This window comes from Mangifera indica, chromosome 4 (genome assembly GCF_011075055.1).
Source record: "Mangifera indica cultivar Alphonso chromosome 4, CATAS_Mindica_2.1, whole genome shotgun sequence".
Classification (NCBI taxonomy): Eukaryota; Viridiplantae; Streptophyta; class Magnoliopsida; order Sapindales; family Anacardiaceae; genus Mangifera; species Mangifera indica.
Genome location: NC_058140.1, coordinates 155,523 through 179,042, shown reverse-complemented (window position 1 = coordinate 179,042; position 23,520 = coordinate 155,523). Strand labels below are relative to the sequence as shown.

Here is a 23,520-nt window from a genome sequence, read left to right as displayed (position 1 = left end):
CTATTTTGATAATAAAATATTACCCAAATCAAACACCCCTTAATGTACCATCAAATCATATATTTATTTATTTTATAATTCTTTTATATTTTTTCATTTAGGCCCGGTGCATGGTCGTACAGTCCACGGGCTGTATCCCACGGCCGGCCCTTAGACACGTCTACTTCACTACGACCTAAAAGTCATTTCCACATATATCTACGAGGCCCATGAGTGAGAAAGCCTCAGAACAAGCCCTAATTAATATATCATTTCCTTTTTCCTTTGAAAACTTTGGTCTTCATCCTTCAATGGCGTCTCTTTTCACGCTCAACTCACTAACTCTTCACTCCTCTTCTCCTTTCAGAGGCGACATCTCTAAATTAAGACCGAACCCATCTCCCTTCTTTAATATCTCGCTCCAAGTCAAACACCATCAAAACAAAGCTTCATTCACCGTCCTCAATCAAGCTGCTGCAACAGCGGCACCTCCTGTTTCGGTTTCAGGTCCGGTTACAAACGTCCGGTTCCGCCTTGACAACCTTGGGCCGCAACCGGGTTCGAGAAAGAGAGGGAAGAGAAAGGGAAGAGGGATATCAGCTGGGCAAGGGGGCAGTTGTGGGTTTGGAATGAGAGGTCAAAAGTCAAGGTCTGGTCCTGGTGTTAGAAAAGGCTTTGAAGGTGGTCAAATGCCGCTTTATCGTCGGATTCCCAAACTTCGGGGAATTGCTGGAGGTAATTTTGGGAGTTGGAATTGCAAATTTATTTATTTATTTATTATTATTATTTTGTGTGTGTGTGTTTCCAAGTTACCCTGTTATGGATTTTGTAAATTGAACGTTGTTGGTGATGATTTGATGAATTTATTTTGTTTTAATTGCATTTGGACGTAAAGATGTCATATATGATAGAGAAATTGGATAAAGTTGATGCTTTGTGTACTTGGTTAGTTTCTGATATCCGAATTGTCAACTTATAAGTGTTTGGTTTTCATTTTATTGGTTAAAGTTTGCAATATATTGCTGTTCTTGTATGTTTCTAAGTGGCCATTTTAAGCGTGTTGTGGACTGACTGTTGTCATGTCTATGATTTTATTTTTCTGCATTCCAATCAGGAAGTCATGATTTCACTTTGTATTTTATGGTGTTTTATGCAATTGGTTTTTGTGTGTTATGACTTAGTCTTTAATATCTTAGTTATTGTTTGATCATCATAAGTCTGCTTGCAATGAGGGATCGGATTATTTGTGAATCTACTTATTGTAATCTTATTGTTGTGGGACCTCCAGATGAGTGCTGAATTGATTTTTTTTAAAGGCAAAATGCTGGAGAATGCTTGGTTTTGGGATTTCTTTTGCTTAGCATCAATTTCTTTCTTATCATTGCTAGTGAAATTCTTTGCACATATGTTCCTACTTGTGCTTATATCTCCGTAAGTATGAATATCTCTAGAGTTCTTACATCTTTTTCATGATGTTTCTACAAGGTATGCATGCCGGGTTACCTAAATATGTCCCAGTTAACTTGAAAGACATAGATGCCGCAGGATTTCAGGAAGGTGATGAGGTTTCACTGGAGAGTTTGAAGAAGAAGGGTTTGATCAATCCCTCAGGAAGAGAAAGGAGACTCCCTTTGAAGGTACTGTTGGTCTGAGTCATTAAGTTAAAAACATGAATCTGTTTGTCTATCTACTCACATGACATCTTACATGACAATTTGTTTCATTAGGTCCAGGAAATGAGATATACTTAATTCTTTGTTCTCATCATTTTGCAATATCGAACACAGAAGAACTGTCTGCACTCCTGTTAACTGTTTACTTTGATCTGCACAATATATTTTACTGGACTTGTTAATAGTTTGTGTTTACCGGTCTTGACACTTGTGTGTGTAATCAACCATGTTATTTGAACAATTTTTTCATTGTATTAATTTTTGTTAAAATTGCATAAAACTTTATTTACTTAATTCCACTTTGATCAAGTATTTGAGAGGCTTGCTGCCAAGACCTACCACTGTTTAGTGAATCAAAGGCCCAATGTATTATGTCGATGTCACAATGGCAGTGGTGTAATAATTTGGTTCTTAGGTTAACCTCTCAATTTTTGTGTTTGTATATGTGTTTCTAAATCATGATTAGATGTGATACAGACTAAAGTCAATAAAAACTGCAAAATATAAGAGACAACAAAGTTTCTATTTTGTCACAGGTCAATAAATGCCTTATTTAGCTTCCCAATTAACAGCTCTGTGCAACTTCTAATCACCAAATCATATGTATCTACCAGATCTCAATAGTGGCATACGTTAAGTTGATAATTATTGGGTGTTTGTTCTCTGAATCTCCCTTTTGCTGTTTTATTTTATAGTATTCTTCCAGTTTTCCAGCTACCTTTTTTGGTTAAGAAAACACAACTGTCATTGCTCCTTTGAGCCAGTGCAAAATTGAGATATAGTAATAGAACTTTGAACTTTTCAGGAAACCTGATTCCTAATAATCTAGTTTTGAAGTTTCATTCAGAGTCTCCTGTTCTAAATTGGTTTATTTGATCTGTTTTACCGGTTGACGATCTTTTTTATACAAAACCTTATGTGCAAGGATCTTGGGTTCAAATCTCTCGCATGTCACATGTCTAGATTCATTGTTATAGAAGGAAACCTAATCTGCAATGAATATTGCTCTCAATTTCTCAGTGTCAGCATAAAAACTACAAATAAGTCATAGTGGCAAAACCTATGCTTTCAAGTAAGAAAGTAAACAACATTGTTTAATGGCAGTTAACGTTTTTATATGATTGTTTTCCTTGTAATGCTTTATTTAGATTCTTGGTGATGGGGAATTAAGTGTGAAGCTGAACTTCAAGGCTCGTGCCTACTCAGCAGCAGCAAAAGAGAAGCTTGAGGCTGCTGGCTGTTCCCTTACAGTGTTACCTGGTCGTAAGAAGTGGGTAAAACCATCAGTTGCTAAGAATCTTGCCCGAGCTGAAGAATACTTTGCCAAGAAGAAAGCTGCTGCAGCTGCTTCTGAACCATCGTCAGCTTGAACCACTTGCCAATCAAAGTTATAACTTTGAATGTCTAAATAGAGCCATTGTAGGGTGTTCAATTCTTTTCTTCTGTACTTTCAGGTTTTTTGAGAGGGAATTAAAGGTGAAGAGGGTATCACAAAGCGTAATTTCTTGTAACACTTTCTTCTACATCTTTATAGTGTTTTGTTAACAAAATGTAATACGATAATCTGATCTTCGACAAAACATAACAAAGATGTTGGATATAAACATTTCATGTTATTTGGGAATAATAAGAGAATATCTATTGAATAAGCTATGAATTTTTACTCGTGAAAGATATTGTCTTAAATAGATAATATTTTGACGTAAGCCGATAAACATATCCGATCAAAAGTTTTGAGTGAAATTCAAAATATAGCATCCCACTCAGGACCAAGACCAAATGGCATGGTGTTTGTGGGAATCTCCAAGTAGGCAAAAATATTTTAGGACAATAGTCAAAGTCCAAATAATCAAATTGAACATAATGACATCATAAGCTTATTTGAATTGGTGCATGAGATGATGCAATAAACAATTGCAAGAACATTATGCCTCGTGCCCAATAACAAATAATAATAATAAAGGATTGTGGGAAGTGGAGTGGGTCATAAGGCATAGAATTTTCTTTTAATTGGACATAATCATTTGGAATTAATTCCTCTTTTGATAAAGAACCAAACCATACCCTCTCTCTTATCTGTTTTTATTTTTCAATTTCTTGTTCCGTCATCATCTTCTCCACCTCACCCACCTCTCTACATTTCATGAGAATGGCAATTTTTTCTTCGGTTTTGTTCATAACTTATAATTTATTTAATTAATTAGACTTTATAGTTTTAAAAATTGAACTGAATTGATCGGTTTTATAGATTCAATCAAAAACCAAAAATCAATTTGATTTAAAGATATTTTAAACTCAGTCAAGGTTTTAAAATGAAATCAAGCATGACCGTACTAATCCAAATTCATCAATTCACGGTTCAACTAATGATTTATCTCTCCCAAACTCCTATACCAACATTAGTATGATGTCAGCATTAAAATCAATAATTTTTTTAATAAATCAAATGTTAATAGATAAAAAAGTCTGTTTAGGTCAACATATTATGGGATGAGAAAAGTCTCAATAATCTTAAGAGAAAAGGTTGTGAATTATCTAAGTTATAAGTTATCTATTAGTATTAATGATATAATGACATATTTGAGCATTACAGATACATTATACAAACCTTTATTTTTCAACATATCTAAAAAAGAAAACGATTTTATTGGGCATGTATAATTATTTAATGATCTTTTTTTGTTTGAAAAAGACCCATATAACAAAATTGGAGAAACAAGTTTGACTAGGAATTTGCTTCTTAATTAGACAAACAAGAATAGTAAGCTTTCTCACAAAATTTTAGTCTACGCTAACTTATTCAATATGTTAAAACAATTTTGAAAATGACATCCAACAATTTAATTTTATCAACCAAGTTAGATGAAAGGATTGTGATTTTACTTCATGGTGACATGTAGCAAAACCCCAATTAATGAGTATTGAACCAATTTGATAGCATCTAAGTTTAATAACTTGACTCATTATAAAGATATTATATATTTTAGATATATAATTAATTACAGTTTTCCTTTTGAGTTTTGTAACACATACATACAAAATATTTTTCATCTTTTATCGATTGACAAAACATCTTTGTTAAGGTTTGCTTTACTATAATTCAGAAAGATACATAAAATAATTCTTGTATTATTTGTAACATATATTATCACTTTGAACATATTATCACAGTTTTACTTATGAGTTTTGTAATACGAAATATAATTTTACAAGGAGTTCACAGGTTATCTATTAGTGATGTAGAATGTCTATATACACTCAATATATCTCATGTGTTTTGTCTAGGGTAAGGTTCAAGTTGAATTAAACTCAAATATCAAATGATTCGAATTCAAATCAAATCCTATATGGTTTGTTCAAATTTGAGTTCGTTCAAACTCACTAAAAATATCATTAGAGATGACTTGTAAGATCAATGATATCATTAATGAGATTAATGATATCATCAAAAAAGAATCAAAATCAAATTTGAATTATACTATTAAACTAAAACTCTAATTTGAATTCGATTTAAATCTAATCGAATATCAATTTGATTTAAACTAACTCAATTCAATTCCACTTTTTAACTTTATCAATATAGGACTCGTGTTACATATTCTCGCAAATCCTAATATTAAAATAAAACTTGTGGTAATTTATGTTTATAAAAACTTTATCAGAGTCATAGCTTACATTGCTAGCAAATAAGAATATAATCAAACAGCTGGCATTGAACGGAGTGACAAATAAAACAATATTGGCATATCTAGGATTTCATTGGATTCCTTCCTACCATCAATAATGCCAGTTAACGAGATAACAGAATACTTTAATTTTTGTCACGTGATAGACAAAATGATTCATATGGTAGTTAACGAGTTGTATTATATTATTTATTAATTGTTGTAGATTTGTCAATTTTTAGTTAATAATTTAAAATTAAAAGATATGATTCATGTACAATTTACAATTTTTAATGCCAAAATCTTTATTATCGATGCAAATTGTTTATAAAAGACAAAATTTTGATCAAATTTTATAAGAGAGTTTGAGACATTGCATGTTGTTTATCGATACTTACTACAAAGATTACATAGTTTGTAATGAAATGGATAGACAACAATTATTTGAATTTTTTTATGAGAAAAAAAAAATATTTAATCTACATAAAAAGACAAATAATTTTTATTTCATTAAAGTTTGGAGATTATGTCTATATTTTTCAAACTGAAAAAACTTTAATATTATATACTATATTTGAATAGTTGTCGACAATATAAAAAAGAGGGGACAAATGGGGATTTAATTGACCTGCTTTAATTTGAAGAATTTTTATTCTAATATATGTAAAATATTAATAAAATTTTTATTGACTTTTCTAAATTTTATTATTTTATAATTATTTAAACTTTGAGCCTCTAAATTTTATTTTTATTCTGCTATGTATTTTTGGGAGTGGTGAATGGGGGAAGTTATTTGTCAATTCTTTTGTTAATAGCAAGCAACCTTGTTTGATGTTTTTTATGCATGGAGAATAGATGAGAATGGTTGGTCCAAGAGGGGGCAAAATATCTATTTCAATAAATTTGTGAGTTAATGGTTTACCTGAAATAAAATATAAATAAATTTTTAAAAATTTTATATTTTATATTTAAATCTTAATATTTTTTAAATTAAATTTGAAAAAAGATGGATAAATATATATGTTTGTAATTTTTTAAATGAAAAAGTGTAAATATAATTTTTTGAATGGGGATTAATTTTTTTAGCATAAATAAATAATAAAGAAGAATATATAAATAATAAAAAAATCTTGAAAGTAAGTGATGGCTGCTGCCGACCAATGCTTAAAGGAAAAGGACACGTGTCAGAAAATAAAAACGAGTGGGTTTACTTAGAAGACAAAAAAAGACGAGGTAATGAGCTGTCGGGCTTGGATCGGTAACTCTCAGATATTTTAAAATAAATTATTATTATTATTATTATTATTTTTTAAGCAACCGCCTACACTGCATGGGCAATTTCTTAAAATGATTATTTTACCCCTCGTTTGTATTCTTTTCACTTTACATTCCAATTGTTTACAACTGATATGTTTGCCTGTGTTAGCTTATTTTTCAAATAATCTTTGTAAGTAATAAACAAAGTAATGGATGTACATGGATCAAATAAATATCTAAATAAATTATTCTTCATTTATCGAAATATTTAAAAAAATTCAACTAAAACCCTAAATAAGATTGAATCTAAACTAAGTTAATTCAATTTTAATTTGGTATTCAATTTAAACTAATGAGTTAAGTTTGAATTAAACAAATTTGAATTTAATGAGTCATTAAGAAGGTGATAGATAATTTTTTTTCTGTGATTTTTTATCTTCTTTAATAATAATTCTTTTCTTTTTTTATTTCTTCTGTTGTGATTTTTTCTTAATGATTTTTTTAAGGACAACCTCATCATCTTGGATTTTTTTATATTTAAGTTGAGTTCATGTTAATCCTAGTTCAACTTCATTATTAGAGTACATCCCTGACCCTGGCGGACAAAATCACAAATATGAAAACCTCCTATTAAAAAATAGAAACTGAAACAAAGACATTAAACAAGTTGTGTGTGTTTGCAGGTCTTGTCTCTCGCACTAAATTAAGTAAACAAAGCTTCGCTGTTGCCCAATACCAAAACGTACAAAACCATTGACTTTTTCTCTCTCTTTCTTTAAAATCTAACATTTCACCCCTTTTTTCCTTCCCTATAAATCTCTCACCTCCCCCCTTCTCTACCGTCTTCTCTCCTAACGTCATTAATCTTTTCAATTCTATTTCCAATTTTTCTGTTTTCTTCATTTCCATGTGTTGAGTAACTTGAATTGTTTATATAGTTGAGATTTGAGAGTTTTCAAGCTGTACAGTTAAGCTAAAGGTATAGTTTTTAGCTCTTTAGATCTCTTTCTCTTCATCATCCTCTTCTCCCCTTCCTTTCTTCACTGTCTCTTTAATCTTTAGATCTGTTTCTTTTGGCCTTTTTCATGCTGGGAATTTTCTTCAAGTTTGGTTTTTTAACCCCTACTGTTTGCAGATCTGTCAAAAATTAAAGTAATCTAATTTGTTTTATGAACTTTCAAGTTTTACACATGAGAACCCATCTGGGTTCAGCTTAGAAACTTTAAATTTTAAGTTTTGTTTCTTGCTTTGAGTGAAAGATGCAATTTTTAACTTTATATAATTTCTGGGTTGGGCTTGAAAGCTTAAAATTTTGATTTTTTTATGATGTTTAAACCAGATCTTAAGTTCAAATCTGTTGGATGTTAGATCTTGAGCTATGAATTTGCCGAATCATATGCTATTGCCTCTCTGCAGGTGAATTTTTTTGTTTATAGAGAATAGAGGTAGAAACATTGAACAAAATGAACCAGTGTGCGATCCAGCAGAACATAGTCACAGGTCGTGAAGAGATGAGAACCTCAGTTTCTGACAGGAAGGACTATGTGGTTTGTCCTAAACCACGACGTCTTGGTCTCCTTCACTCCACCATCAACGACCCTCAACCTGTTCGCTCTCTCAGATGGAACCTTAGGTAATATTTTCTGACCATCTTATAATTTTGAAGCTTTTAGAAGATCAAACTTAATCTTTTGGTGCTGATAATCTGGTTTTGTTGTGATTTTCAGCCACCAATCAGAGGTTTTGGATCCAACAGCAGGATCTGATCTTTTCGACATCATACTCCCAAAGGTATTTTGCTTATCCTTGTGAATTTATGTAATAATTGGTAGGATATGTGCGTGATTGAACGTGAATAACAAGTGATGTATTTTAATTTATGTTATGAAATAAAAATCTGAACTTGGATCTATGAAAATTGTATGGTTAGACAATGCTTTTTAGAACTAAGATGATAAAGAGGGAGGATTGGTTGATGTAGTGTTTTTAAGAAATAATTTTGATTTATTAATGTTTCTATAGGGTGGTTTTGATGGTATGGAACAATCTTGTACACAAGTATTAGCATCGTCGCCCCCATTTTTTTGTGGGTCGCCGCCTAGCAGAGTAGCTAACCCATTAATACACGATTCACGTTTTGGAGATGATAAGATCATCACCACACTGTCACCATTGTCACCGGTGCAGCTTTTGCTTTCACCATCTTCGTCAAGGAAGACTGGAGGAGGAGGAGCAGGAGGAGGCTGTGTTCGACCCAATTTTGGTAACAAACCTCCAGTGAGAATTGAGGGGTTTGACTGCAGGGATAGGCGCAATTGCAGCATCCCTGCATTGGCATAGAGCAAGGAAACCCCAATTCATTGATCAACAAAAGTACGTATAGAAATTGATCAGGAGCTAATGAATTTTACTTTACAGAAGCACAAAGAAGTTTGATGATAGCAGGAGATTAGTTTTGAAGTTCTCAAGAGATGGTAAAAGAAGGATCCTCTGTTTAGTGTAGATATGTTTATGAAGAAAGGGTTCTTCATTTCATCTCTTGCTTTGTATGTAAATATGTATCTTGTAAGTAAATGAGTTGTTGAGCTCTAATAATTAAGAGGGTAATTAGGTTCAATGGTTAGGAAGAATATGAAATTTGGGTTATCTATGTTGAGAAAACCCCCATTTGGCTTGTGTTGTATTATATAAGTAAAAGAAGTCTCAATTTAGATGGGAAGTTGTCTTTTTTTTGAGTTCATTGAAGTTTCAATGAAAGGCACCATATGGAACAATTTGTACAAACATTTGTTATTTTGAGTCATCTTCGTAGTCATTTACAATGTGAATATACCTTTTGTGTTATGACTTTGTTTTATTCTTTATTTGGGAACTTGGTACCTTTTTAGCTTATTCTTCACGCCAATATAGTCTTATGACTCATGAGCAGCATCTTCCTCAACCATTTCTCGGAATTATACATCAAGAAGACCATCTAATGGCATTAGCTGAAGACTTTGAAAAAGTCTAATTGGGATAACAACATATTGAGTTTTTTAACCATGATGTTTTTTTCTGTTAGAGGGACTGAATTTCAACTTCCATTGAAGGGATTGAATCATCAAATATTTTTATTGAAGGAATCAAATCTTAGAAAGAACTCTACTTTTTATATTTTCTAATATTTTCTATTGAATATATCAAACAAAGATAATTAAAATTGTTTGTTTTAGAAGTAAGTTAATTAGTTTGGTATTTTCTCATAAGAAATAATAAAATTTTGAAAATTCGGTCTTTTAAATTAAAAAGTTTTAAAAGTTTGATTATTTTAATAAAAATTAAAAAAAAACAAAGTTTAGTTTATTTAATACAATAAATGTGATAATTTGAGAGCTCAAGGTGTTATTTTCCCAACTCTAATTGGTTTAAACTTTTAATCCATTGGATAACCACAGCGATTTCAGGAGATCCTTCAATGGACAGCCATATGATCATCTTTGCTTTTTCTTCCATGGAGAACCTTTAGTGGGCACACTAGCATAATGGCTCATAATGAAAGTCTGTCTGTGTCTCCATTCCAGTGGTTGAATAAAAATAAAGTTGCAACATTTCCATACAATTTAGGGTGGCATTTTTTATTTACAATTGAAGCTAGGTTTCAATTTGAAATAGATTTGAGAAGCATCATATAAAGTGATTATGCATCTCACAAGAAAAGCTCTATGAATGCAGAATCCAGCTTTTTACATATTTCCTTTTTACCTTTTTGTCAGTAGAATCTATCTTCTTTTCTACTTTGGCCATATTTTTCTCCAAGGAGTGAAAATATCTGTAAACAAACAAGTTCCATCCCAAAAAGCCTTGGCTTCTTGTGTGAGTTGTGATATGGGGAGCTCAGCTCAATTTGGTTTTTCAGGCAGACCTATGTTTGATGTTCATTAAATTAATTATGGAGTTTGAATTTGATAGATCTTATGCAGTCTGCCACCACCTTTGACTGGCTGTTGAAGCTAAATTCTCAATTTTTATGAGGGAAAGCTGTTTAATTTACTGCTTAAATAATGGCATTTCCTTTGCATTAAAGGGCTGGAAATAGTGGTAGACTTGGCGCACATGATGTCCATAAATGTCTGTAAAAGATAATTTAGTTTATACAAAGTACAATACCTATCCATGATTGAAATTATGGCTCTGGATGGTGACCTCGGGCTAAAATACAAATCCCAGCCATCCAAAGCCTAATACAGAAGTCCAAGATGGTTAACTCTTGTGGGTTATTGGGCCTTGTGGGCCGACGATAAGGCCCAACTGTTGGCCCGTTTTAAACCCTAGAAGCACCAGCAAAGTATCTCTTTATATTTCTTGATACAGTATATCTATTGTATAAAAAAGAAGTCGAGCTCAAGTCGAGCCTATCTGAGTTTAGGGCTAACTTGAGTTTGACTTGAATCTATAATATTTTACTCAAGTACATTCGAGTTAATATACAATATCATTGGACAATTGTCAATATAATAAATATTATTATCGATCGGATGAATAATTTCTCTTATTCAAATCCATCTCTAAAATGTGCCAAACAATGGAATGCTCATAACTAAGTTATAGAATATACATTCTTACATGATGCAAATCTTATTTTAGGATTAATTTCCCCCAACAGTTGGCACCATTGTCAACCCAATGAGCCCGTATCTTTCCCTCTCAAAAATGAGAATAACTTATTCAAGTCTCATTTCTCACCTGCGTGTCTCTTGATCACCGAAAGTTCATTGAATAGAACCCTGTATAAAATAGTGGTCGAAATGTAAATTTGACGCTTGGAGTTTTAAAGGGTAGAATTTGTCACTGCCTTCAAATAAAAAAATAAATGCGAGAGGTGGCATGTGAATATGTGTTGTGTTCACAGAATTTCACTAAATTGCTCCCATCATCACCATGCAAACTCACCATTTCTTGATGCTAATCCTTCCTTCTCTTCTTCTCCACTTTGTTAGTTCCCTATAAATATCATCATGATCATCAACTCACTCTCCTTACCGTTTTATTCACGTTAACATCTTTTTGTTAATCTATAAATCTTAGAAATGAAGAGGGAGACTGCCACAAGAGTTGAAGATTCAAGCACAATGAGGAAGAAGGGCAAAAGAGCAGTTGAAAAAGTAGAGGAGGAGGCCAAAAAGGGTCCTGCAGAATTGGCTAGAGACAATTGGGTGGCTTGTGAAGAGTGGCCATGGTTAAAAGGAGTTGTGGATGAGCAAATGTCATGGGGTTACTACTGTTTGCCAAATTGGTGTGTGGATTTTATGGCTGAGGCTTATAATGCATTGTTCAGTGATGTGGTTTGGGATGATGATATTTGGAATTTGAAGAGTATCAAAGCCATCCCAAACCCATGAAAACGTCAGTAACTATTGAATATTTCTTATGTACTTAGTTAACTTTCTTTTGCATTAATTTCTCATGTTTCCAAGTGTTTGATGATGAACTTGGCTTTGGCTTGTAATTGTGAATTGATCAAATTAATCCTTCCAAGTGGGTTGAGTTGCCTGATCTTTTACAGCTTAAACACCATCACTATCACAAGCTTCACAACCAATACAGAGCAATTCTGGTGCCCAATTAGGTTGTAGTTGACCCATTTTAATTGATTTCTTTTGTTTGCCAAAACATTGTTAAGACTTTGTAATTTAAAACGCGTCTTAATAATTTAAGAACTCTTATGCATTTAAAATGATGTAGGACGTCCTACACACCTTGTATTTTCACATGCTTTATCAATATGAGATTTTATGAAGGGTTTTATAAACTATTTTTTTTATATAAATGTGTAGGTAAATTTTGGTTAATTATTTAGAGAATGGAACAGAATTTAGATTTGTCTCCCACAAACAAGACAATACAAAATTTTTTATTGGAAACAAATTAACAAAGAATTGAAGTTGCCGACATAAGAAAAACCAAAGCCTAGTGGCCAGGAGGCTTGCAGGCAATGAAACTGATAAACTAAGAAGCACTTGGCCTCTTGGCCTCTTCAAGTTCCTTGAGCAGTTGTGATGAATCTGTCCATCCGAACGTAAGGAGCTTCAAATTTTGTCCAGTATCTGCCATCTTGGTATCCACGACATCTGTGGTTCTCACGGTAAACGAATTCATGCGACAAATGTACATTTCAAAACTGTTTATTTCTAAACAATCAAAACACATTTTGGATTGTAAAGATATTGCAAATGGTATCAGAGATGGCTACAGAGGTAATGTTATTGTTGCACTGGCAAGTTGCTGGGAAGGTTGAGCAAGACTTAAGGCCGGTGAATGGTGCAACAACGCTAGCTTGTGGCGGTGTGGCACTGTTAATGGAGGTAACTGTGGCAGATGAGACTAGTGAGGATGTCGTTGCCTTTTTCTTCCGTTGGCTACTAGAGCAAGTTCAAGCAATCAGTTTAAGAGGCCTTTTAAGTGTTGCCTAGTCCCATATTTATACACAAGTTCATACCATTTTAACCTTTGGTTCATATCATCCCACATTGGTCAATCCAGTGGCTTAAAAGTCATCTAAGAAATGTGGGTTAATGACCACATAACCGTGGAGGAATTTTGATTTCAAGCCTTATCAAGAAGTAGTGCAGAGGATGCGCCACTTGCCAGATGCAGTCTTATCTCTTCCAAGGAGCAATGGCATGAACCTGTGGTTGTCATTAGTTTATTCTTTATTGTCCATCGTTTCTTAGCTTCATTTCTCTGTTGTGTTGTGGGGATGTAAGCAAGGTCTAGCTGCAATCATAGATTGCCTCAATCTGTTATTTTCATCGCAGTAAACTGAAACAAACAAAAAAATGATCTTTTGATAACCTACTAAAGGAAAACAATTACAAAGCATTATGCGGTCATAAAATTTTTTTTAAAGAGTTATTTAACACTATTTGCACATTTTGATGCAAGCTCCTGCTTATTAATATACTATTACAAATGCTAGATCCTCAAAGCTAGAGTAATTTCTGATATTTTTTAATTTTCTTAAGCAAATTTCACATGAACAAAGATCAAGAGATAAAAATATTAAAGCCATTCAACATGCCTTTTGAACAATTGTGGGGCAAATCTCAATACAATCTTATATCAACAAAACATGAAAGAGATGTCATAAACAAGTACAAATTAGTCATGGTCTCTCTCAACAGCATTCCCCTGCAATTTCATCCAAAGTTTGCTCCCAGTTTCCAGTTGTCTATGATGTTTCAAGAGAAAATTATGATTGATTGCTTTTGTCATTCTGTTTTCCTTCTCACTTCGACCTACAAATGTGGAAAACTTTTGCAGTAGAGTCCAAATTCTGGATGACTTCAATCCCTTTATGTTTAATTATTTTAACTTATACGAGTCATTTTGATATTTCTAGGTCCTTTCTTTGTCTTTCCATCATTATATAACATATACTCTATTTAGCTGTGCTAGTTCTGCAAGTTTCTCGGCAGAAAATCAGGAAAGAAAGAGAGGAAAATCTATAATGATAAAAGGACATGATCTCATTAGTTTACTCTTTTATGTACAAATGGCCCCTCCATCATTCACAATACAAACAAACAACTGCCACAAAATGCAAAGAGCTAGCAAAAACAAACACCTAGACAACCCAAAGTGTCTAAATTTAGACGCCCGGAAGCTTGTAAGCAATGAAACTGATGCATTGCACATGTCTCTTGTTATCGAATCCGATAATTCGGATAAATGCATTGGGGTAAGCCTTCTTGGCTTCCTGTAACTCCTTCAACACTTGTTATGAATCAGTGCATCCAAACATGGGCAACTTCCACATTGTCCAGTATCGCCTATCATAATATCCTGGAGATCTGTGGTTCTCACGGTACACGAATCCATGCTGCATTAGCACAATCAAATCATCAAAAATTCAGCTAAAAAATGTTAAGACATTTGTATTTAAGTTCAGAAATTGTAACACATCAACAAAGCTCGGGAGAACCCGCATTCCTAAAACTGTCAGAAAGCCTGTTAAACCGGGATACATCCCAAATTCCTAAAACAGTCACGACGCCTGTGGGCCGGGCTATATTCCATGATCTTAAACTATCAAGACACCTTTAGACTGGGCTGTTAATACTAAAGTGTTACAGCCGAAAGGGTAGATGATAAAAAGAAATTTTATCTAATCACCAGCAACTCAAATTCCAAGCAAGGAACCCATTCTTGGCGAAGGTAATCGACTTCCTTGACCAGTGACTCCGGAGATAGAGGTGGGAGATATGAGGGTGTCTCAAACTTCTTCTTTCCAAGTGGTGGCCACACCTACATTTACACAAACCAATGTTATAATTCATTTAAAAAAAAAAAAGTTTCAAGATCCTCGCCTGATCTGAGGTTTTACTTGAATTTATTATACCTGCATGCATTGGACTTTGCCACCATTGCTAGGGAGGGAAGTAATGTCATTGTTGAGCTTGCGGGTGACTGGGAAAGCTGAGAAAGACTTAAGGCCAGTGAAAGGTGCAACCATGGAAGCCCGAGCCGGGCTAGCCCTGTTCTTGCAGGCAATGGTGGTTGACGTCACCATGGAGGAAGCCATTGTTATCTTTTTTCCTTTCTTGTTAATTTGCTGTGATTTGCACCACTCAAAAGCTAAGTCAAGCTCAGTATTTATAGCCTTCATTATTGGATTCTCTGTCACCCACCTATGACTGGTTAAATTTAACAAAACTCTAATGGTGGTAAGGGTAAAATCGTCATTTTCTCTATAATATTAAAAATAAACTAAAATAGAATCAACTTTTGCCCCTTTAAACTTTAAAAACTAAAATTTTCCCCCAGCCTAAGTTTTAAAAAATCGTAGTTTCACCCTAGGATTTCGTTTTGAAATCTCCGGCGACATCTCCGGTTCCATTGCCGACGGCCTCTCTCTCCCGAAACATCCTCTTCTTTCGACGATATCTTTCCTCCCATTTGGACACCCGATCGACGTCAGAGAAGCCATGGAAGACGAAGAACTTCGCTAAACCCTAGGGGGGGAAATGCGATTTTTTCAAACTTAGCTTAGAGAAAAAATGTTAGTTTTTAAACTTTTAGGGGGAAAATGAGATTAAATTTTCAGAGGTTAGGGTTTCGTTAAATTTAACCGACCATGAGTGGGTATTTGATGTTTCCATAGTTAAAGGGTGGAAACTTGTCATTACAGTATACCTTGGGTGAGAAATAACATTACACCCATGACTAGTTAAATTTAACAAAACCCTAACGGTGGTAAGGATAAAATCGTTATTTTCTCTATAATATTAAAAATAAACTAAAATAGAATCAACTTTTGCCCCCCTAAACTTTTAAAACTAAAATTTTCCCCCAGTCTAAGTTTTAAAAAATCGCAGTTTCACCCTAAGGTTTCGTTTTGAAATCTCCGGCGACATCTCCGGTTCCATTGTCGACGACCTCTCCCTTCCGAAGCATCCTCTTCTTTTGGCGATATCTTTCCTCCCATTTAGACGTCCGATCGACGTCGGAGAAGCCGTGGAAGACGAAGAACTTTGTCGGGAAAGATGAAGTTTTTTGTCTTTCCAGTCGTCGTCGTCTGGGAAGACGATCATCTTTCCAGACGAAGACGAGACGACTCGTCGTCCTCTGGGAAGACGAGTTGTCTTCATCTGGGAAGACGATTGTCTTCCCAGACAATGAAGACAAGATCGATCGATCTCGTCTTCATCGTCTGGGAAGATGATTTCTCTTCCCAAACGATGTCTCTCTGCGTCGGATGGGTTGGGGTGCAGTTGAGGGCGACCGTCGGTGGAAGAGAAACCGTCGGGAGGGGGAGACGGTCGGCGATGGCGCCGGAGAAAGTGAAAGGGTTTGGAAACTAAACCCTAGGGGCAGAAATGCGATTTTTTCAAACTTAGCTTAGGGAAAAAATGTTAGTTTTTAAACTTTTAGGGGGGGAAATGAGATTAAATTTTCAGAGGTTAGGGTTTCGTTAAATTTAACCGGTCATGGGTGGGTATTTGGTGTTTCCATAGTTAAAGGGTGGAAACTTGTCATTACAGCATACCTTGGGTGAGAAATAGTCGTTTGGCCTAGTTTATATCCCAAATCAGATCAAATGAACAATGTATCGCGTGAGCCCTTTTTAATTTTATTATCAACATATAATTGTGTGGCTCCATTGATGTTATGAAAAGTGAAACTTGGAATTGCCAAAAATCTTTTATACGTATGAGTCTCTCGTATTGTTTGGGAATGATAATAGAAAATTAATATGTTATGAGATATAAAACTTAAACGTAGAATTATAAGTTGACAATATCTTTAACGCTATTAGACTAGGATGTTACAAATAGTTTAAAGTCATTACATAAGCCATTTTGAGTAAGAGGGAGTCAACTTTAACAAAGATGTCAAGTTTCACATTATTTGAGGATGATAAAACAATACTGATTACATAATTTAACTATGATTTTCTAAATTATCAAGATGTGTTTTGAATTACAAAACCTAAAAACAGAATCATAACCAATATTATGACAATCAAAATTTTGAACCAGAATGTTATACAACTTATATGATAAAAGTTTAAGTTTGATGGCATGGTTGGTTCACAAATGAAGTTCAATAATCAAATCTACTTCGTAAATTGCTTCATGGGACCAATGGATGGTTCTAGAGGACTACATCAACCAATGATAGATATTTTCACAAATGCTCTAATATCATTAATAATATATTTGATTCAATAATCTGATGCATTGTCAAAATATTATATACTTTGAACACATAATCCAATATGAAATGTAAAATGCATAGACAGAATATAAATAGACTCAATATCTCTTCCATATTTTGTTGAAATGAGATTTGTTTAAAAATATCATACAAATCATATTTTAAATTGCAAAAACAAAAATAAAATTTGTATTATACATCTAAAACCAATAATATCTTAATGATGAACCGGATTATGAGTCACTCTATTTATCATTTTAAACAAGAGTAAGACAAACTTGTATCGAACGAACTCTTATATAAGTTGTCTTGTCTTGAGTATCGAACCAAGAGGATACAATTAGGCATATAAAAAATATAGAGCCTATATATAATAATAATAATAATAATAATAATAATAATACTAGTTGTATAATAATGTTGTAAAAGCTCCTATAAGATACCGAAGTGAGAAAATTTATAGCTCAAATAATGCAAGCTTTATTCAAGTAAAAAGATTTTTACACAGTTGTACTTGGTAAACCTTCAAGTCAATTCAATAAAAATGTGTTTTAATTCAAAACATTAAAGTGATTGGGCATGAATTATGGAATTGCAAAGGACATTTTGAAGGACTGAATTTATTGGACCACCCAAAGTTGTCTCCGTAAATTGAAGAAGAAAATGAGAATTATGGAACCAATGAAAGTGGTTTATCAACTTGTTAATCATGGTTATGGCCACTAATCATAATTTTTATTACAAACAAATTTCCCTTAATTATGTTAAATTGTCATATTTAATCACTAATTACATTGCATTTTTTTTAATGTTTGTATTTGGGGAGGTCCACGAGGGGACATAAATCTATAGGCCAATTATGTTGGGTCCCCCATTAGATTTAGACCCTCAATCATACATCCATTGGTCACCCATACTCATACACATACACATACACATTATTGAATACTTTTAATTTTTCAATCCTAAAGTTCTAATTCTGTTTAGATTTACAGCCTCAATATGAAACCGATCTGGATCTACACGTGGCTTGAAGTAATAGCCCTCGTAAATCAATGTGAGGGGAACATGAGTCAAATTTAGCTTAACAAAGGTACTACCCATTGTTGAAAATCCATAGCCTAGCCCACTACCACTACGTCCCACGTGGCAAGCACGCTCTTAACTTTATGGGTTTTCTTTTCCCCATAATTTAGTGTCATTTAAAAAAATGTATGATTTAGCTCAGGTTGAATTGAGTTAATTTGTAACACAAATCAATTTAAATTAAGATGGTTTGCTTTGAGTTTATGGGTAAAATATAGGAATATTTCTCTCCCAATTGGATGAGAACTCCTAGATTTATACATCTTTTTTAGAATATCAATTTCTTCCATTATGTATATCCATAGACTTTTGGAAGATATATTATGTGTAAAAGATCAAGACAATTGTAGTTTCTCATCTTCTCTAAATTTGTTAGACTAACTCTTATTGATTGATCTTAATCTTACCTCTTTTGTGTACGATGAAACAAAACTCTTGTAAGACATTATTTCCATTGTAAATCATTCTCGTATCACATGTCTTTAGGAATAGACATGGTTCAAGCTAGCTTCTATCGAATTTATAACTTAATTTGAATAACTTGATTTTAAGTTAAAGTTTTAATTTGATAACTTAATTAAAGATTAACTAGTTTATCTATTTGATAATATTTTTCATTTTTATGATGATATTGTTCATCATAATAATGAATTTATGATGATATTGTTTATTACATTCATAAGTTAAATTTTGGTCTAAATATTATGATTTTGATTTGAGCTCAAACCAACCACTGTTATATGTCTCATGATTTATAAAGAAGTCTCCTTCGCCAATAAAAAGATGGTTAGTATAAGGGAAAAAAATTTAAAAGAGGCTCATGATAGTTCTCTATATTTAATCAAAGCTGCCCCCAATAAGAAAACAGTGGGTGAGTAAGAATATCCTTTCGTTAGATTTTTGTGAAGATTATACAAATGATGGGGTGGCTAGTGAGATTAGACTAAACATTAACAGTAGTGTGTGCAACGCTCGATAAGATCGCGTGAAGTGATTCACTGTTCATTGCTTTACATGCCACTACTACTGCGAATCTTGTCTTCTTTACCTTTCTCCACTTCAATAGTTCAGTGATTTCACTTGTTGTTAAGTTCCCACTCAGTTTCAAGCTTCTCGTTTCTCAGAATCCAAACATGGGAGTGTTAGGAGAAGGCAAGGGCTCCACCCTCGTCCACCTGCTCGTCGTCATTCTAAGTTTGGTGGCTTTTGGCTTCGCCATTGCTGCTGAAAGAAGGAGAAGTGTTGTGAGTACTTTGTTTTTACTGTTCTTATTCAATTTTGTATCTTTGAGTTGGAGTTAAAAGTTTGGATTTTGGGTGCAGATTTTGTGTTGTTATGTAATTTGTTTACTTGGGTGGATCTTTGTCTTTCCTAATTGTTTTTAGTTTGCTTGGTTATTTCTATGTGGGAATCTCTATTGTTTGTTCAAGGTTAGGGTTCTCCAGTAACTTGCAAGTCTAGTGATTTAATTCAATCGACTTGGCTGGTTTAGAGTTTTCCTTTGGTTGGTTGTTGGGATTCTTGTATTGATTGCAAAGGTTGGAGTTTTAGGGGAAAATATTATGTCTCTGTTGATTGATTGTGGCTATGTTGAGAGTTTGATATTGTAGTGCCATGGAGTATTTTGATCATTTGTCAATTCTGGGAATTAATATTGGGTTAACATTACCAAGATTTTTAAGAATGTGATTTGGTACTCAAGGGTTGATCTTAGCCTACATTTCCATTATGGATGTCCTTTAGCTCTCTGTTCAGAATTTTTTTGGCAATAATATGTCCAAAATGTTGAGTGCAAACAGCTTTAACTTTATGGTGATTTAGAAGGTATTTACTGTCTTTGTTCTATCAATTATGCTTGTTTTTTAGCTGCAAGTGGATGGTGCATGTGTGGAAAAGCTTGTGAATGGGATTCAAGATTCCAGACTAAAATCTTCTTATAGAGTAATGTATGGAATAATTTTTGTGCCAATGACTATAGTTAGTTATTCTTGTCTGTTTTCACCCATCAATTGCCAAGTTAGTAGAAATGCTTTGAGTGTTTCTGTAATTTCTGTAAAATGAACTCTGCCAATGAAGACTTAAGTGGAAGTTGTACTGCAAACTGTGCAACAGAGTGGTGTACAATCGACGCATTGGATGCAAAGAACTTAATCTTCAATCTCTGATAGTATAGAGCGGTTAGTTTAGATATATTCTAAGTATCATGTGTCCTCTATGACATTTTAAGCCTCCTACTAAGGCATTTGTCTGGATTGGCTTCTAGATAGATACTTTGATTTCTGTCCGGTGAGCCACTATATTACATTACTGTGCATTTTTGTATCAGTAAACTAATATTCATGCTTTGAGCCTTGTCACTTCTACTCTGGAGTTTGGTGTGTATGGTACTAAAAAGACACTTCCTGCTTGAATCATTCTGCCATAATCAATTTAATCAAATTTCAATGACAGCTTTATCATAGACACTTTTGGTTTATGTTAATCTGCCAAAGTTAACTGAGATACACATGAAGGTAAAAGCAACAGTCTAGTGCCCCTTATCTGCTTTGTTTTGTTACCTGTGATTGGGAACCAACACCTGGTGGGAAGCTGTGAGAGTGATTACCAGATAATTGAAAAGCTTATTTCTGCTACATCTGACGCCTCAAAATATTTAATTGGTGGACTATGGTTAATTGATACTTCTGTTTGACTCCTGTTTTTAACTCAACTATCAGAATAGTTTAAGAGCTTAAAGGGTTTATAAGTAGCCAGAAAACAATTTTAACTACTGCCTTGTGCCCGAGGCTTAGCTAGGTGCTATAGCCCTTCATTACAAAAATAATCTGCTTATGGATTTTGAGATTGTGCCTCCATTTTATCCTGTCAAGTCTGCTATCTGTGTTTCAACTAAGCAAGTCGAGGCCTCAATGGCATACATAATCAGTTATGAATTTGAAAGTGTGCTTCCATTGGTTCTGGAAAGTCCACTAAGCCTGTTTTGGTCTGTTATTGTGATATTGTGTGATAGGGGAAAAATAAATCTATATTACAGGGATGTATACCCTTCTCTTAAATATAAAATACCTATTAGTTATTTTATATGGGCTTGTGGCATGTGAACAAAGTTTTGGATCGAATTATTTTTTTCATGAGTGGAAAAAATAATAAATTAAATAATCATTTAAGAGAGAGAGAGTGGGTTTTAGGAACTATTTATAAATGATTTTACTAACAGTAAATTTGAAATTGTCATGGCATTCTGTACATGTCAGTAATTATTTGTGAGCCACCCTTGCAGTTTAGCTCTATGCAGTCATGCTCTATGGTTGATTCGAATAATCCGAGATGTTGTGCTGAATTTAATATTTTAGAGCAACTTGTTATTATTGAATTAATTCTGTATGAGTTATCTATTTCTGCATGACAGGGCCATATGATGACAGATCAATATAATGCGACGTATTGTGTCTACAGCTCAGATGTTGCTACTGGTTATGGAGTTGGAGCTTTTCTGTTCCTTCTTTCTGGTGAATCCCTCCTGATGGGTGTAACAAAGTGCATGTGTTTTGGGAGACCTTTAGCTCCGGGTGGGAATCGAGCTTGGACCATCATCTACTTTGTCTCATCATGGTGAGAATTTAAGCATACCAAGTACATTTTCCGTATGCACCATCAATGAGAAAACCTCACTCCCTAATACCGATTGTGCATTCCCCTCCATTTATTAATTGAAACTATCATTTGGGCGATTTTACTTGTGCCATATCTTTCTACGTCAAGCACTCTCAGTAAGTTTTGATATGATGCCCCAAACAAGGCACTGAGGACCAATATGCCTTCCAACTTTATGTCACAAATGTTCATCTGTGCATGTAGTTGAACTGTATCTAACATGGCCATCTTCCAAGACGTTTGAACAATAATCTTGTGATATTCTGTGTCTGCAGGGCAACATTTCTGGTAGCAGAAGCATGTCTAATAGCTGGAGCTACAAAAAATGCATACCACACCAAATATCGGGAAATGATTCATGCTCAGAACTTCTCCTGTGAAACATTGCGGAAAGGCGTTTTTATTGCAGGTGCAGTATTTGTGGTTGCAACAATGATTCTGAATGTTTACTTCTACATGTATTTCACCAAGACCACTGCTGCTCAGGCTGCCCGCAAAACAAATCAAGCAAGTTCAACAGTCGGGATGACCGGTGCTGGGTACGCATAGAGCCAATCAATGAGGCTAGATAGCTAAGTTTTGTTTACTAATGTTATATGAGCATGTGATGGTGATTGTATTATGCAAGTTTACTGATACCTTGTGTGCTTTTTTCAAAGACAATATAGTGTTGTTATGATTCCTCTTGTTAATTTCCAAGAGCTGTCAGTTTTATGAAGTGAATCTATAACATCCAGTCTAATAGTACTGTCACATAGATTAGCAAGTGAGTTTTACAACATAAAACGCATATTAAGGGTTTAAGAGTTCACATATCATTTAAACAGTCTTTTGTAAGCGTCCTCAAGGTACTCAGTATCTTTCTCGGGTTCTGTAAGATATGCCTAGAGTTATAAAATCAAGAAAAACAAGGGCTAATTTCTGCAGTACATCCATGAGAACACTTCTCTGTAACTTGGGGAAAAGATGGGTCGTTTTCATCCATTTAGTATGATATTATGACCATTATGACTTTCAAAGACTGAACCATGTAAGGAGTTATGTTACTGCTTAAAAATGTGATTTAAAAGAAAAAAAAAGTGGTCAAAATGGAGCAAACTGCAGAGAAACACAATCCCATTTACGCAAAAAAAGTACAGCATCCTGTTCTGTTTTGCAGGGTGCATACAGAGAAATGGTTGTGTGGAAAGTTATACAGAGGTCTTGTGTGGAAGAAGAAACGGGGAAACAAAATAAAATGGGTTGGTCAGTGCAGAGTGATATAAGTAGCTTACCCACTTGTAGCATGGACCAGAAGATTGAATTTTCATTCAAGACTCATGTACTAGTTTGGTAAGAAGTAAATAAATAAAACTGCTTATGAATCATGTTTTTTGATTCCTCATATTGGCCTGGCCTCGTCCCTCAACTGCCTGATTGCTCAGTGCAAATTTAAGTCTGCCCTTCTTTTTCAACTAGTAGAAAACAAGGCCCCTAGGCAAACTACTAGACTTCGAAGATGTGAGGTTTTT

General features: G+C 34.0%; 4 protein-coding genes across 4 annotated transcripts; 3 read left to right on the top strand and 1 right to left on the bottom strand.

Moving 5' to 3' along the window:
• Positions 1 to 244: 244 nt before the first annotated feature.
• On the top strand, positions 245 to 3,301 carry LOC123212861 (50S ribosomal protein L15, chloroplastic-like). Its single transcript, XM_044632087.1, has 3 exons — positions 245 to 714; positions 1,465 to 1,616; positions 2,801 to 3,301. The coding sequence occupies exons 1-3, from the start codon at positions 291 to 293 to the stop codon at positions 3,020 to 3,022; spliced, it is 798 nt and encodes a 265-aa protein (XP_044488022.1). The 5' UTR covers positions 245 to 290; the 3' UTR covers positions 3,023 to 3,301.
• Positions 3,302 to 7,318: 4,017 nt separating this feature from the next.
• Positions 7,319 to 9,418, top strand: LOC123212860. The gene is made up of 4 exons (XM_044632086.1): positions 7,319 to 7,553; positions 7,991 to 8,207; positions 8,302 to 8,365; positions 8,597 to 9,418. The coding sequence occupies exons 2-4, from the start codon at positions 8,038 to 8,040 to the stop codon at positions 8,912 to 8,914; spliced, it is 552 nt and encodes a 183-aa protein (XP_044488021.1). The 5' UTR covers positions 7,319 to 7,553; positions 7,991 to 8,037; the 3' UTR covers positions 8,915 to 9,418.
• Positions 9,419 to 14,056: 4,638 nt separating this feature from the next.
• Positions 14,057 to 15,172, bottom strand: LOC123212859 (ribulose bisphosphate carboxylase small subunit, chloroplastic-like). The gene is made up of 3 exons (XM_044632085.1): positions 14,952 to 15,172; positions 14,726 to 14,857; positions 14,057 to 14,432 (listed from the first exon to the last, which is right to left on the bottom strand). The coding sequence occupies exons 1-3, from the start codon at positions 15,132 to 15,134 to the stop codon at positions 14,331 to 14,333; spliced, it is 417 nt and encodes a 138-aa protein (XP_044488020.1). The 5' UTR covers positions 15,135 to 15,172; the 3' UTR covers positions 14,057 to 14,330.
• Positions 15,173 to 19,393: 4,221 nt separating this feature from the next.
• Positions 19,394 to 22,701, top strand: LOC123212858. The gene is made up of 3 exons (XM_044632083.1): positions 19,394 to 19,599; positions 21,765 to 21,967; positions 22,285 to 22,701. The coding sequence occupies exons 1-3, from the start codon at positions 19,489 to 19,491 to the stop codon at positions 22,556 to 22,558; spliced, it is 588 nt and encodes a 195-aa protein (XP_044488018.1). The 5' UTR covers positions 19,394 to 19,488; the 3' UTR covers positions 22,559 to 22,701.
• The last annotated feature ends 819 nt before the right edge of the window (positions 22,702 to 23,520 follow it).

What these genes read in the sequence shown, in the direction of transcription:
- LOC123212859 (XM_044632085.1), bottom strand. Translation starts at nt 15,134, where the DNA reads ATGGCTTCCTCCATGGTGACGTCAACCACCATTGCCTGCAAGAACAGG. An exon ending in GCAAAGTCCAATGCATGCAG is followed by an intron (nt 14,858 to 14,951) that starts GTATAATAAATT and finishes GTGTAAATGTAG; the next exon opens with GTGTGGCCACCACTTGGAAA. An exon ending in GCTTGGAATTTGAGTTGCTG is followed by an intron (nt 14,433 to 14,725) that starts GTGATTAGATAA and finishes GTGCTAATGCAG; the next exon opens with CATGGATTCGTGTACCGTGA.
- LOC123212861 (XM_044632087.1), top strand. Translation starts at nt 291, where the DNA reads ATGGCGTCTCTTTTCACGCTCAACTCACTAACTCTTCACTCCTCTTCT. An exon ending in ACTTCGGGGAATTGCTGGAG is followed by an intron (nt 715 to 1,464) that starts GTAATTTTGGGA and finishes TGTTTCTACAAG; the next exon opens with GTATGCATGCCGGGTTACCT. An exon ending in AAAGGAGACTCCCTTTGAAG is followed by an intron (nt 1,617 to 2,800) that starts GTACTGTTGGTC and finishes TGCTTTATTTAG; the next exon opens with ATTCTTGGTGATGGGGAATT.
- LOC123212858 (XM_044632083.1), top strand. Translation starts at nt 19,489, where the DNA reads ATGGGAGTGTTAGGAGAAGGCAAGGGCTCCACCCTCGTCCACCTGCTC. An exon ending in CTGAAAGAAGGAGAAGTGTT is followed by an intron (nt 19,600 to 21,764) that starts GTGAGTACTTTG and finishes TCTGCATGACAG; the next exon opens with GGCCATATGATGACAGATCA. An exon ending in ATCTACTTTGTCTCATCATG is followed by an intron (nt 21,968 to 22,284) that starts GTGAGAATTTAA and finishes CTGTGTCTGCAG; the next exon opens with GGCAACATTTCTGGTAGCAG.
- LOC123212860 (XM_044632086.1), top strand. Translation starts at nt 8,038, where the DNA reads ATGAACCAGTGTGCGATCCAGCAGAACATAGTCACAGGTCGTGAAGAG. An exon ending in TCTCTCAGATGGAACCTTAG is followed by an intron (nt 8,208 to 8,301) that starts GTAATATTTTCT and finishes TGTGATTTTCAG; the next exon opens with CCACCAATCAGAGGTTTTGG. An exon ending in TCGACATCATACTCCCAAAG is followed by an intron (nt 8,366 to 8,596) that starts GTATTTTGCTTA and finishes ATGTTTCTATAG; the next exon opens with GGTGGTTTTGATGGTATGGA.